General features: G+C 34.5%; 1 protein-coding gene across 3 annotated transcripts in view; it reads right to left on the bottom strand.

Annotated features, from left to right (window-relative positions):
- Positions 1-15,948, bottom strand: part of LOC149773989 (inactive tyrosine-protein kinase transmembrane receptor ROR1-like) — a 467,815-nt gene that overhangs the window by 39,477 nt on the left and 412,390 nt on the right. For all 3 annotated transcript variants that reach the window (XM_089945925.1, XM_089945926.1, XM_089945927.1), the window contains one exon: positions 2,909-3,092. In XM_089945925.1, the coding sequence (XP_089802051.1) occupies positions 2,909-3,092 (184 nt within the window). The remainder of the gene's footprint in view (positions 1-2,908; positions 3,093-15,948) is intronic.

The following is a 15,948-nucleotide window of genomic DNA, read 5'->3' as shown; positions in this document are numbered from 1 at the left end:
AAAGCTGTGAAAATACTTCTTGTGTTACACAAGATCCTGAACTTGTCTGATAATTCATGCCTGTATCTTTTTAGAGCCTGCTGTGACTGACAACACACTTGATTATTTCTGGTTTCTGTGCTAAAAGTTCCAAATAATATTCAGTACCAGTCTGGTTTGTTTAATATTTCCTTCAAAAGATATGTCAGATGATCTCATTATAAAGGTGAGATGTAACATTTTTATGGTGTGCAGAACTCACAAGCCATATAAAGCTGACAATGAATGACATTATATTGCAAAAAAGGCCAGACACCTTTGTTTTGATCATCTGTTCAAATTGTCATGACTCACAACTAAAGCTGTGCATTAACATAGTGATTAATCCTTAGATGTTTCCTATGTCTTGGATGCTGCTTAGTTGTAGGGCTACAGCTTGCAAGCTGAACGCACTTCAACTCCTTATCATCACATTCCATGTTTACAAATCATGAAGTACCCTCATTTCAAGCTCTTAAATGTTAATATCATTCATGATACGCCAAAGTGGGTGGTATTACAGACAAGAAGAAAGACTTGTGTCTGCAGTGATGCCAGATAATGTTCACTTTTAACCATATAAAAAAATACAGAAGAAAAAAATAAAATTCTCCTAACCAGATTTAATTTTGGCCAAAAATGACTGGTTTTAGAACTGAAGTTTGTGTCCAGTTATTAGACATTTTGCTGTTAGATCTAAAGCAGACCAGCCTGAACTGCACACAGACAGAGGAACCTTCGCAAAAGGAGGGCAAGTTTCAAATTTGGATCAGTGTTTCCAATGGAAACCAGTAGGTCCAATACAAAAAAATAATAATAAAACAATATCCATCACACCTCTACATATATGTGGGTGAAATAGCCAATTTAAAACATACAATTAAAAATCTGGCAAAATAAAAATCTCTTGAAAACAAATGTGTTTGGATGCAATCAGAAGTAACAAAATAAATGTTTTTCTACAACTTTTCAGGCAAAATTGAAAATAATCACATGGGGACAGCCAGTTAAAGCATTTCTGTAAACCTTATGACCTTCACCATGGTCAAAAGACAAGAAAGTGTGTCAAAAAATGAACCGTCTTTTTTCTTCATCATGAGATATACCAAGTATGGATAGAATTGATTAAGGGTTAAAGAAAATATCATGAAGTATACAACTTAATCCCAAACACTAATGCAAATCTTTCAAGACTGACCATGCAGAATGGATTGTCTGAGATTTATAATGACAATTCTAAGTATGACTAGAATCTATCAAGGGGTTAGCAAAATGGAAACCTGTTGTCTGGAACATCCAGGAACTCACATGTCTTGTCTCATATTATTTTGCTGAAATATGTTTAAGCATTACAAATTACTGCATTTGTATGGGAAAATATGAACAAGTTTTGGGGATGGAAATATTGCACGACCTTGGGAGTACAGTATATCCAACCGACAAAACGAGTTCATATTTTCCCATACAAATACAGTAACCTTTTTATTATATGCTCATTTTCTTATTCTATCTAAGGCTTAATTACATAAACAAACAAATACACTACAAGAAACAAAGTAACTGAATGTATGACATATTCCAAGCTAAATACAAAAGTGCAAATTCATCATTACACAACAACAACATTATTAATGTGCACATAACTCTGCCCAGATAAATTTGAATTTAGTCACTTGCTAGTCATAACTTTCAAAAGAAAATGGTGTTTTGGTCTACTTAAAATTGAAATTTGGAGTCATATTGTGAAGGAATGCGCATTCCAACAACTTTTCCATTTGATCTGGAATGAATAGATTTTGGTATTTATGTCATTTCTATGAAATTTTGTGATCATGCACAGGTTTTATCTATACCAATTTTACATGAAGTATATCGGATTTCAGCGGTGATGGAGCAGCATGTTGACATCTGCAAGTGTGTTTCTGTTCTGTCATTGAATGTTAAAATCATAATGTGGGAAAAATATGAAGTCTTTCAATAGCAATTATCAAAAATACGCTATTGAATATAATATTTATTTCATTTTGAGTGCAGTAAAGAGGATATAATTGCACTTGGAATATAGTCAAAATTACAATACAATTTCGAAATGTGTAATCAAGCTTGAGAACCCATGACATGGCTCATGTAATTCGGATTTGCAGAACTAAGAAAATACATTTCTAGGAAGTTCAGGATGTAAAACAGTTAGTTAATTTTTGCCATTCTTATTACCAGCTAAAGAAGACAGTTGATGCCTTGTCACTTGCATGTTATTTGTAGGAACCCAGCAATTTTATGAAATCTGGTATCTATCACCCGCCTAAATCCAAAACATTGTATTAAAAGTTAACACGGAATGTGGCAAAGTGCCTGCTATATGACAGTCCATAAAACATCTGCTTTAGTTCATTCACAAACAAATTTAATCAACCAAATTGTAAACCACCTACTATGTGAGTGTACATGTTTACAAATCAAAAGTGCTGGCATCTGCATCCATTGTTTGTTGACAACAGGAAGTAGTTCCTTAATGAGTGAAATATGAAATTGTGAAAGAGTTCAATATCGTAAAATACTGAATGATTCTGACAATGCAAAGTTAATGGAGAAAAAAAATGAGCATATAATAATAGTTGGTTCTGAGTCACAACTTTTGTAATAATATTGACAAGAACACTTTTAATTAACTTCAATCATTCTGTAGTTAACCTAGGTGTAAATGAGTACATTATCCAGTGGGATGTTAACCTGTGATGGACTGATGTTCAGTTTTGGTAAGTAAGGTATTCTGATTAACATTACACACATGAAACATGGATAAGTTCCAATGTCATAATCAACTTGTAAACTGAGGAAGACTATAACAGTTTATATACAGAAGCCACTTTATAACCATATATGTACAGACCTGGACCCCCAAGGTGTGGTTTTGAAAGAGATTCTGTCCCTGCCATTTTCTGGTAATGGAAGCTGGTCCTTGTACCACTCATACTTGGGGATGGGGTAGCCAGTTATCTCACAGCGGATCCGAAGGTTCTCCCCTCTGTACCGAGTCATGTTCCGCATTGGGATGTCCAGACGTACATATCCGGCTGCAATAGAAACATTAAATTTTGACAGCCCTTTAAAATTAAATTTTCTGGCTTTGAAGGGACCTGCATTTGCTCAATTTGGTAGATTGTCAGACCCATAGGAGTCTCTTGACATTCTAATGGGTGAAAAGAATTTCCAGGAATTCTAGATAAGACCATCCTTTCATTTTAACAGCCGAGTGTTGAACCTGTCTCTGATATTCTTCACTGATAAAAAGATTTTCAAATTAGCTGCTGTGGTCAACATATTGGATGTCAGATTGGTACTATTTTCATTGAGGACAAAGTAGACATTTCCAGAAGTTCTTGGTAAAACCCCATGTCATAATGATCATCAATTCATGAGGAGTAACGAAAGTTTTTTATGACAGCCATCATGGCAGCCATAGTGGATGCATGACTGGCACCATTTTCATCTAGGACCAAATAAGTAACAGCCATCATGGCAGCCATAGTGGATGCATGACTGGCACCATTTTCATCTAGGACCAAATAAGTAACATAAGAAACCTAATGGTAAACCCCATTTTTCATTTTCATTTCTATAAGTGTTAATATTGCTACAAAGTCTGAATTAACCAACTGTCAATGTGAATATGAGTGCCTAGTCAATTAGATTTTTGTCTTTACAGCAATAATAATTAAGCCTTTCTCAGTAAGAGATTGGATTAGGCTAATGGATGGACAGATCTCAGGCATGCTATATCTATGAGAAGATTGACAGTAAAATCAATGTGTTAAATCACTCTCTTCATATTTCAGTGGAACATAAAGCAAAAACATACAAGTAAACAGCTCTGGAATATATTTATAAGATAATTTTGCTATGGTCACCGACTAAAGAAGGAATCTAGCAGCCAGCCTTGAACCTTTATGATACTATGTTTAAAACCCACAGCTAGCATGTCACATGGTTTACTGGTTTCTGTTACATGCAGCACCTGGACTTTCAGCAATACTGAAGAATATAAATAATTAGGTAAAAGTTTATGTTCAATGCAAAACTTGTTGACTGCGAGGGATGGAATCTGTTCTGTATGGGATATGAATTTAATTTTAAGTACAGCTCACTCAATTAATGGTTTGAGTTAGATAGAGTTAATAGTGGTAAAAGGTTTCAGACAAACCAGGGAAAACTTTTAGGAAATTGGGGGCCATTTGAAACAGGTGTCATAAAATATTTTTCCAGAAATATTATTAATAAAGGTGGACCAGAGAGGATTATTCTGACTTCTACTGGAGTGATACAGTTTTTGGTGGTTGAAGTAGTAATCCAGATTGGCTAAGCTAAATGAAGGTGCATGTGTTTCAAGATGGAAATAGGGCTTTAAAAATAATCTCCCTCATGGTATAGGTCAGTTCAAGTTTGTCTGTTGCAGGTAAAAGTCTGGAGGGCTAAGAGAGCAGTAGAGTGTACTCCTCTCATTAAATAAATCATTCAAGGGAAAATGGGTCTGTAACTTTTAGAGACCCATATCGAGAGAAGAGACAGAGGGAATTCTCTGATGATAAGCAAACAATCTCTTGGGAAAGTACAAGGTTAGTCACAATCACATACAATGCATTCAGTGATGCAAATTTGTAATTAATTGTTGAATTTATACATTTTAAATTCATACTTCAATTTTCATTGAGTTCTGAGATAATTGTGTATGTATATGATTCATGTATTGTAAGAGCGTCATAAAATATTTAGTTCTAACAATGAGTTTAGATTTAGTTGTTTTGTATTTAACAGAAACCATGTAATCTAAGATTTAATGCATTTCTCCTGAAACAAATTTTGTGAATATTAGGCTATCTGTCTTAAACGATTTGTCTCATTTATGCCGCGGATTGATTTTTCTATTTCTGAAAAACCATGTCAATGAATCACTAATTGGCAAAGTAACATAGTTAGAGCAAGGAGTGAAGTCCATTAATTTGTGTGTAATTAAGTTGAGAATCAAGTAATGTGTGCTGACTGGCATAGCTCAGCTGATACTTTATAGCCACAGCAGAGTGTGATGGTTTAACTAAAGAGATCTAATTGTATTATTGTCTCAGATGGAATGCAAGAGCAGTTAGAAAGACATAAATTCAAGATTAATATGGATGTGAGTGTGTATTATGAGCAAAATGAGCCAGTTCTGCTGAATTATGATTGACGATATCTCACATAAAGAGTGGAATACTGGTTGATCCCAGGAGAAGAAAAACTTTAGATGCATTTAGGTTGTGTACTTCTTTTTATTTTGAAGGAAATTAAGTTCCATCAAGTTCTGTCCACCTGCTTCTTGACTTTTCTTGAAGATATAATGTGCAGTGGAATATAGGAAACAAGAGCCCCTTCAAGGGACTGATGCTCTACTGGCCAAAAAGAATTTCAAGGAATTCAAAGTAAGATCATTTTCTTCCTTTTAACTGCCGAGTGTTGAAACCATTTCTGATATTCAACAGAAAAAACAAGATTTTAAAAAATCTGTTGCTGTAATGGACATATAGTTGTCAGGGTTGGATCCTTTAATTCAAAACTAAGAAGACATCCTTGTATTTTGGTGAAAATCCCATGTCAATATGTCCATCCATTCAGATGATGTGGTGAAAACAAGATTTTCAAGATGGCCATCCTGGCAACTATACTGGATGTATGACTGACACCAGTTTCATTTATGAGCAGCAAGTTATAATAAGACATTTGCTGGTAAAAAGCCCTTGTTAATATGTCTACCCATATGTGAGGAGGAGAGATAATATTTTCATGATGGCCATTATGGTGGTCAGTTTTAATCATTTTCATTTAGACCAACTACCGGTAGACACTATAACATCTCTTCTGGTGGAAAACCCATATCAAAATGACTATCCATTTCAGGATGGGTGCCATGGTAGATTGGCACCATGTTCATTTAGGAACAAGACATCGTAAGAAATCTTTCCATATTTAACAAAATTTTCAAAACAGCTGCCATGATTTCCACATAGGACCAACTAGATATCATCAGATGTTTGATAAAGGAACAATGTTGATATAACCAGCCATCTATGACAAATATTGACAAGATTCTCAAAATGGCCATTATAGTGGCCATATTGGAGACAGTTTGGACCAACATCATAAGAAGTCTTTCAGTGAAAATCCCCATGTTCAAGAGAAGTAGTGATTTAACATAATTTCAACATGGCCACTCTGGTAAAGATATTAGATGTTTGAGCAGCACTGTTTTCATTTAGGACCTGCAACTAGATATTATAAGAAGCCTTTATAATAAAAAAAAACACATTGATATGTCTGCCCATTCAGGAGTAATGATAACAACATTTTCAAGCTGGTCACCAAGGTGGCCATACTGACTTTGCTTGCTGACCAACAAGACATCCTAAAAAGTCTTTTTGTGAGAAACCCATGTCAGTATGACTTTTCCTTAGAAGTACCATGAACAAGATTTTCACAATAGCTGCTGTGGCAGAGATATTGGATGTTCATGTAGCACCATTTCCATTTAAGACCAACATTACATCATAGAAGTCTTTCAGTGGAATCCCCATATTGATTTAACCAACCATTCAGGAGAAACAGTTAGCACTAATGATATTTTCAAGACGGCCATACTGGATGTCTGAGAGGCACAGTTTCATTCAGGACCAAATAGATGTTGTGATTAATGTGTAGATAAATTTTCATGGCAATCCTCCAAACAGTCCAGGAGGAGTAATGATAACCAACTTGTGTTAGCAGATGGACAACAGACAATAGACCATCCCATAAGCTCTTCTGGTCTAAAACCAGTACAGCTAAAAATTGCTTGAATTTATCTAACTTTGCCCAGTGAAAAATAACAAAGCAAACCATAACTTTCGATGAATTTCTGAAATTCCTCTGCATTTTTGACACTGGCCAAGTTCAGAGTAGGGTCAGATAATTGTGAAGCTTTATTTTACTCACCGCTGATGCAGATGAAAAGCAAACACCTGCAAATCTTCCAATGGAACAGCTGATGGGTCTTATTTTGTTTGGATTATTCTTTTTATCTGATGCTGCATATTGATTCCAGAAAGGTAATACTGTGTTCCCAAAACCAGACTTCCCAGCCCAAGATATTGGCTATGAATAATAACTGTGTCACAGGGAAAGTATGCTTGGTCAGATTGGGAATCAAACCAAGGTCTTCCTAACATATGCCAGGTATTCCAACTTGCTAGCAGATGCACTTACTATTGATTCCACCCTCACCCCCATTTTGAGCTAAGTCCATACCTCAATCAGCCATGTAAAACCATTTTCAGATAAGAATTGACTAGAACTGTGTTCAGGATATACAAATAGCCTAACACAGTGACTAAATATGCAACATAACAGGATATACAGACATGTCAGGACAAGGGTAACACTCAATATCCCTTCCATAGCCATGGCATGCACATTAAACGATCCTGAAGCAACTTATCACGATGCTGTCACCAAAGCATTACTGTGGAAAACATTGTGTTCACAAACTAGGACTCAAAACTCAAGATCTCCTGAATAAAAGCCAGGAGCTACAAATTCTCAGCCCTCCATGCTGACATATCCATAATTATTAAAAATAATCTTTCATATTAGTAATTTAATAAAGTATTCATTCCTTATGGCGCTGTTTAAGGAAGCCACAGAATACAACCCACATTAGAAGCGAAAGTATCATATAGAGTGATTTTCAAATATTGCCATGTTCCGAATTAAATCACAAAATAAAGCATTAAACAATGTGAAATCACTTTTCAGTTGGGTTTTTTTCTTCAGCCAAGAAATAAAATGAAACTTTTAAAAGAGGAATGATAAAACAAAACAAATGACCAAATTAATGGACTTCATGTCCTCACCTTAATATAACAGGAATAGTGGTATACAGAGAGGGTTCATAGTAAGAGAAGACTATATACCTGTAAAAATCTGGCACAGATATTCCATTCATGAAGACTAGTTGAAATTGGCCCATTTGGTTATGGTATTATCAATTACAAAATGAAGTAATCATTGCAGCTGTACAAATTATTGGCAATTAACTGAGACATTTGAGTAAATAAATTGATGCAAACATTTCTAAAAATAATAACAAATAATTTCCTATCAGTTACAATAATGGGAATTACCATTAAAATGTGTCCTAAAGAACAAAGAACACTGAAAATTCAAATACTGCTGAAGAAAGAAAGACATAATCAGTTTTAATCATTTCTTGGACAACCCTGTAATTTTCTCTTCGGAAATGACTTGCTTTCCAGCAATAATTATGACATTAAATACCATTGTTTTTAGGAACCAAGTGGCAATTTTGAGTGATTATTGTGAAATACTCCAGTCTAAACCACCCCAATTTTGTGAAATCTGAACCCCCTACATGATTCTCAAAGAATTAAAGGCATGCAATGGACATTAATCATAGGTTTTCTTTCAGCAGCTTTTAAAAGCCCTGACATGCAGATCAGCTTCTCTACAAAACAGATTTCACTTGACATGATATCTGAGACTTTAGGGACAGACCCCCTGTATCAGCATTACTATTTTTTTTTAAACTCCAGTAATACCCCTTCAGGGGGATCAATACTTTACGAAAATAAAAAAAATATGTCCGCTTTTAAATAAACAAAATAAAATAAAATATGACTTCTGTGAGCGAATACTTTCGAATTCCCAAATAAGTGAAAGGATTTCATAAAATATTCATCAGTACTGTAGACTGATGAAACACAATTTGTTTTAAGTTCAAATGACTATTTCCTAAACAGGAGCTCCACACTCTCCTGATCAAACAAAATGTAGGTTTTCACAATGTGGGCTCAACCAATTTTTACCCCATTAGAATACAAGTTGGGAAAAACAAAGATGCAGGTGCAGAGTGGTGAAATGGTTATAACAAATGCTTAAAACAACCATAACTCTGATTCTGTTGGCCAAACAGTATCAAAAAAAATACTTATTAAATTTTATGAAAATATTCAAGTGTTAATAAGTTTGATGCAAAAGATTTCTTGTTATTATGTTGCCTTTGCAGGAGACAGTTCACAATGGACAAGCACAGAAAAAGTCCTACTTTTAAAGTATGAAATACATTATTAAATAACTTCTACCTTTCAATGCAAGTAGCCTATAAACACGGAGAGTAATAATTTATTTTTGATTGGGTTATAAATGCATCACATTTCATGTGCTTCTTCAAGCTTCTTGTGCAAAAGTTTGGCAGAGATTCCAAAATACCAGACTGAACCATATTTAACCACCCTAAATAACCATTAAATTATCGCTAAAGTTAATAAACAGTACAAAAATAGTATTTTGAAACTATTTTACATTGCTCCCTGAAAAAGTGAGAGAGTTAAATCTTCATAATGAGAAAGTACTCAAAAGGAAGGGAGGTTGGGGGAGTTGGGGGTGAAGATGTCAGCTAGAGAAAACAGAAGGTCAGCTTCATGTTCTTAAAGTATTTTGCAAATTGACAGGTACTGGTGTGGCTATTTCACTTAAATCACCTCCTAGAATAGATTGTGCATATTTATTTATGTATACAGCATAAATAGATTTACATGCAATCATAATAATTTGTATAGTCTGTGTGATGTTTCTGGATTCTTGAACCTTTTGGACTGTGGTGGGGCATATGCGCATCACAAGTACATAACTATATTATAGTGATTTTTAACGTCCAACATGTGCTAAATAACTGCTCATGGCCTGAATTTTTAACCTATTCTTGATCTTAATGATGACATATATATATAAACATTAGAAAACAGGTACATCAATAGAAAGTGAAACAGATGTTAATTGAGTGTGTGGATGAACAGACATACATAAATTGAAAGGTATGGACATCAGTGTAATTGCCATGTTGAGTTTCTGCCACAGCAAGTTTGACAAAAAAAATGAATCACACTGAAGTGACATCTGAATGGGCAGATCTTTTCTATGTAATGTGCACTTTTACATCGGTTCTAGACTTGTGTAAACTCTAAAGGCAGCATTGATTTTAATCCTTTCATAGCCTGTTTATCACTCTGAATAAGTTTGTTAAAATGTCTACATCATATATCACTGACTGAAGTGGCAAATTTACAGTAGTCAAGTGTTCTTGCTCAGCCTTTGTTTGTTCTGAACCGAAGCTACTGTGAAAAAAATATATTACATGTTTCCATGTCTAAATAATTCCAAATCCCTGAACTATCTTGACAGCTTGAATAATGAAACTGAAAATTGTTTATAAAGGTTTGATCTGGTTTCCTATCTAATCTTTTACAAGGGTAAGAGATGAGAAACGTTTTATCTTTAATCTTGTTGTACAAAATGTTTATATTTATTTGAAAGGGTTTATCTACCTAAAGTATTACAATTCTTTATCTTCACACTTTTTGAACTTATCTTTTAATCTGCACCATATTGCCAGTATCGTGCTGATCTGCAATTAACCCCTAAATCTTCCGTATATACTCGCTTACAAGTAGAGTCAAACTGCAAACATATAATCATCCAGATATGCAATAGCATAATGTGCATGTAGACCAGGGTTTATGTTGTTGGTTTGACTCATTACTCCTAAATAACTGCATGTATCCAGACCTGCTGGCACATTATGCAGTAGCAGATCTGGGTCTGGGCAGTTTGCAGTTGGACTTGTCTTATAAGTGAGCATATAGTACATATATACATAAATGTTGGGGGGGGGGAAGGGTTAAATAAAAATTCTATAAACTGAACATCAAAAAAGTACTGAAGTTAATTCAGGTATGTTCCAAACATAATTGTACTTATGAATCTGGCATACTATCAAAGATACTAATTTTGTGCCCTAGCTACTTTATCATTACTAGATTACTAAATTACATTACCTAATATAGAACATAAATGAAAAGAGGACTGAAGCAAAACATAATAGCTGACCCACAGGCAAGCATTGGGGAAAGGTTTTAAGCTCACTGACTAAGCTGAATCAACGACATTAAAAAAAGGTAAACAGACAGTTTATGGCAATACTGTTCCAAAAGTTCACCTATTATATGGATGTAGTGCTTCTCTTTTTAGAATAATAGCACCAAAAAACAGGGCAAAGCCTAAATCCAGCACAGTTGAATGACTTCTTGGGTCCCTAACTGATATTGTGTGTGACACTATAGTACTGATCAGTACAATGATCAACCAAATGTAGATGGTTGTACTTTGAAGTAAATGGCACCAAAAAATTAAAACTGTTAAGCATACCAAGCTCTTAGGTACCTGTCCAACCACTCTGAAACATTTATAAAAGATCTAAGAAAAAAGTATTATAAAGAAGAGGTTTTCTGTTTTCAATACATGTACAATCGTTCTTAATGATTTTATGAACTGCTCTACAAGAAATTTGTAATTCTTGTATGAAGAGAAACTATACAACTTACAGAAATGAGCAGCCATTGTAATACTAATACCATCTCTTTTCAACACTCTTAGAGTAAAGCCAACTAAGGATTAGATTAGCTTTACTTTCAAGGTCTTAAATAGTTAAGAGTATGTTAAATGTATGTAAGTTTGTAATGAAAAGTTTACATGATTGAGTAAAATAATCATGTATATATACCAAAAGTTCCAACAGTATTTTAAGAAATCCTTTACTTATGCCGGCGGTTTATGGACTGTTTGCAGCATTATATATATCACACAATTACCTAATCTTTCAGCTTGAAATTTACCTCTTCAAATATTGTAATGGGCAATACTGATTATGTTCTAAGAGCAAAGAAAATTCCAAACTAATGGCAAACTCATTAAAATACAGACTTAGTTAAAAAAATATATAAATTACACTTTAAAAAATAAAATAAATGACCTTCTCAGCATTAGTTCTGTTAAAGTGGAATGAGCCAGTTAAAAGCATCCTCTATCCCAACAGTCAAAACTTTTCCTAGTTAAAAGCAAGCTATAGATATTGGTTAAAAAGTGTCCTAGTTAAAAGCAACCTATTTGCTATTGGTTAAAAAAGAGCCTCGGCAAGTCCTATTTAACTGGATAAGTGTTGTATATACTGATTTTTACAGAATTATTTTTTTAACTCATCCTACAGACAAGCAAATGCATGTAGATAGTTCTCAATCAGCACGTTTAACATGGGTTACTTCCCTTCATCCACCATAGCTGAGGTCAACCCATTTAATCATTATACCTGAAGAAGAAGATAGTGTAATCAGAGCATCAGTATTCTTGCACATGCCAGAATTCAGGCACCACCTAGTTGTTCTAAATTAAGCAAAGATACTGTTTAATGAGACTTTTTTAATTTAAAATAAATGCAATTTCATCACATCATTTCACTGCAAAGTGGTGTTGAAATCACAACTGATATGTGTTACAATAAAGCAGAAAAGCAGTGGCTGAAAAAAAGTTTTTCTTAACCCCTAGATTCTAGACTTTTAAATAAGATATAATATGGTTCAGTCCCATGCCTCATGGGTCCCAATACAGCAGAACCTGTCTTGCAAGACCACCCCTTCTGCCAAAAAATAATGGTCTCTCAAGACAGGTGGTCCTTTATGAAAGGTCATGGCACTATATGATGAATAAATCCATGCATTGAGAATTTCGTCTCCCAAGACAGGTGGTCTCTCATAGCAGTGGTCTTTGAAGACAGGCTTTACTGTATTTCATTTGAATACTCCATTATTCCAATGAAGTTACACCAAGCATGTAATACAGCATATATTGGTTACAATTGTAAATACATTGTCCTCGTAGATGCCACTGTTTCATTTCTTATTTCTGCTGATATCTTTGTTTGCATGGCTCTGTATGCCTGTTATGACTCAACCAAGACCGTGTCAGTGCATCGAATGGTCGAAAACATGGGGTCCCTAAGATTTTTGAAACTCCTCTCATCATACAACAGCAATGTGGACCTAAAAATGGCAGATAGCAGATACAAGGAACAAAACTTCTGATGTAATGAGAACTGTCTACTGCAATATACATACACATCAAACAAAATTTGGCTTGTAAAGAAACATACAGCTTAAGTGGCATATTCTTTACAGAACTTCTATTGCAACTAATCAGACAACATTTGTTTTAAAGGTTCATGCCAATGTTTATAACAATTAACCATCAACATTAAGGCCAATGTTTCACTACAGGTTTCCCTTTTCTTTCAGTCTGAATCTGGATGTAGTCAATAAGACCCACTCTTTATGATCTGACTGGTTGTTCGGCATTTGACTGGTTGCTAGGCATTTGACTGGTTGCTAGGCATTTGAAACTACCTGATTTAGTTATCAACCAGTTAATGAGCCTAATATTTAAATTTCAGTACACCAAAAGTCTGACCATGTACCATATATACTCACTTATAAGACAAGTCCAACTGCAAACTGCACAGACCCAGATCTGCCATTGCATAACATACTGGCAGATCTGGGTCTGTTGGTTTGTTAGGAGTAATCAGTGGAACAAACAATATAGACCCTGATCTGCAGGTGCATTATGCTACAGCAGATCAGGATCTTTATTGTTTGCAGTTTAGCTGGACATCAGCATATATGGTTACAAAGTTCCACCTACTCCATCAGTAATAATTCATACATAACATATGCAACAATCTGCATATTTATAGATCTCAGTGCAAATAATATAGAGCCTGACCTGGAACATTGCAGTCGGTTATGAATGATTTGTAGAACAATATAGACCCTGACATCATCTGGGTCGATGCAGTTTGTTAGGAATTAGTAATAGTAGAACTTGGTGAATAATGTAATACCAGATCAGGGTCAATGTTGTTTGTAGTTTAGCTCATGATAGTTCTTTCTAGCAACTGAATCTTGTTTCTTGTAAAGGCATATATTACTAATGCTATTCCTACCATTAATTAAAAGAATAAATTTTCAAAAAATGTCAAGGAATACCCTATTTTTTAAAAAATGTTATAAATAATGATGCATTATCTGTATCCCACTACTATTTCCTTGCTTCACTGAGTGTCATTTTGATTGGTGAATAAAGTTCTTGTTTCACTGAATGGCATCATGGGTAGAGTTCTACGGGACTTTTATTGGACTTGTTTTATATATATATATATATATATATATATATATATATATATATATATATATATATATATATATATATATATATATATATATATATATATATATATATATATACTGAGTATTTAGTATTTGATGGAATTACACACTTTTGATTTCTTGCTCAAGTCTGGTTTGTTGGCTGATTTATAAATGTACTATGACAAATTACTGGCTATACCATGCCGAGAAAATAGGAGCTAAGGGCCTATTCCCGCTGGGGCTGTAGACATGGGCTGGTCAAGTACAGCACCCATAATCCTTGGATTACAAATGGGACACTCGAATCAGCTCCTTAACTTTGGCATATTCCACAATGCATTTTCCATATCAGATATGAATATTTTATAAAATTAGAATATGAGATAATGAATAGACAATTAATAGCTAGTGTCCTACTTACTAATAGCCACACTATATTTTGTGTCATCAGCACCATGGCCTGATATAAGAGGGATATCACATAACAGGCATATAAGAGGTCCATTTATTACAGGCACACTTGGGACTATATTTGACAGTTCTCTGATGTGCAGTATACAATATCAGGATGCATATTTACAGCTTTAAAGTTTTACCTAAATTAACTGGCAGAGAAAATACTGGATAAAAGGCATATTTAAAGTGAAGAGTAAATTTATTCTGTTTCCTTTTCAAAAACATAATCCTTTATTCGCCAACCTTGAACCATTTGCATTTACTGTATATACTCATGCACAAGTCAGATAAAACTGTAACTGCACTGAACAACATCTACTGGTATAAAATGTGTTGGCAGATCTGGGTCTATGCAGTTTGTTAGGACTAATCAGCAGAACAAAAATACAAATAGATCCTGATCTGCCATCATGCAAAAGAAGATCAGGTTCAAACCTAGCTTATAAGTGAGTATAGACATTATGCATTATTCAGTGGCCACCATATTGGAAGAGATGAGTGACCTCCAAAGTGGAGAGCTCACATGCACAATAGTCATTACTTAACTTCAACTTCATGAAATTTACCCCAAATAATCTTTTTATGTATACAATATAACTTTCTGTCAAATATGTTACAGTAAAGAATAAAGGGATCATTGTCCTGAATTAGGAATAGGACATGAAACATCTTGTTAGGCCAGTATAATTTAACATGATTTAACTGACCGCTAAACCTGACCAGCAATACATTTCTGGTTCATATTCAGAGTCCCCAGAATTCAGATTATTGAATATACCGAGTGATGAACCTAACAATGTGATAAAAAAAATCACCAATCTTAGGAAGATGACTGGTTTTAGTTGGTTAGTGGTTATTTCCAGGTTCTTCCTCCATCAAACATACTGGATGGATTGTATCATGTGCTGAAAGATGGCAATAAACACAACAACAACATTCTTTCCATCAAGTTTGCTCTTTTGAACTACAGGTCCTAAAATGCCCCAAGCTCTGTTTAAGAGAAAAGAAAGTCTGCAAAGGGCTGTAATCCATCCAAAATTGTCTAAATATATTTTAGGATTTTTTGGGATAACTTATTTCTTTGTAATTTAAGAGAAACATGTCTGACAAAGTGTGTCAAAAATAATACCGCTTGAAACATAATAAACATTTTGATATAATGGTCATATTACAGACATCAATAAGTACGCCCTCAGTCAGTGGTTTAAATCTCTTTGGCTCTGCGGTTATAGGCATGGACAACTTCCTCCAGGGCACGTGCTGGATTAGTGACGCCCAATGATATAAATTAATGGCTAAAATCAGGTCATGATATGGATCTGGGCAGTGGGGCTTATTTTCCCACCTCTGGATCAAA

This window comes from Sinohyriopsis cumingii, unplaced genomic scaffold (assembly GCF_028554795.1).
Source record: "Sinohyriopsis cumingii isolate HCF-2022 unplaced genomic scaffold, ASM2855479v2 utg000459l, whole genome shotgun sequence".
Lineage (NCBI taxonomy): Eukaryota > Metazoa > Mollusca > Bivalvia > Unionida > Unionidae > Sinohyriopsis > Sinohyriopsis cumingii.
The sequence above is the reverse complement of the archived record's forward strand: the minus strand, read 5'-3'. Positions and strand labels throughout refer to the sequence as shown.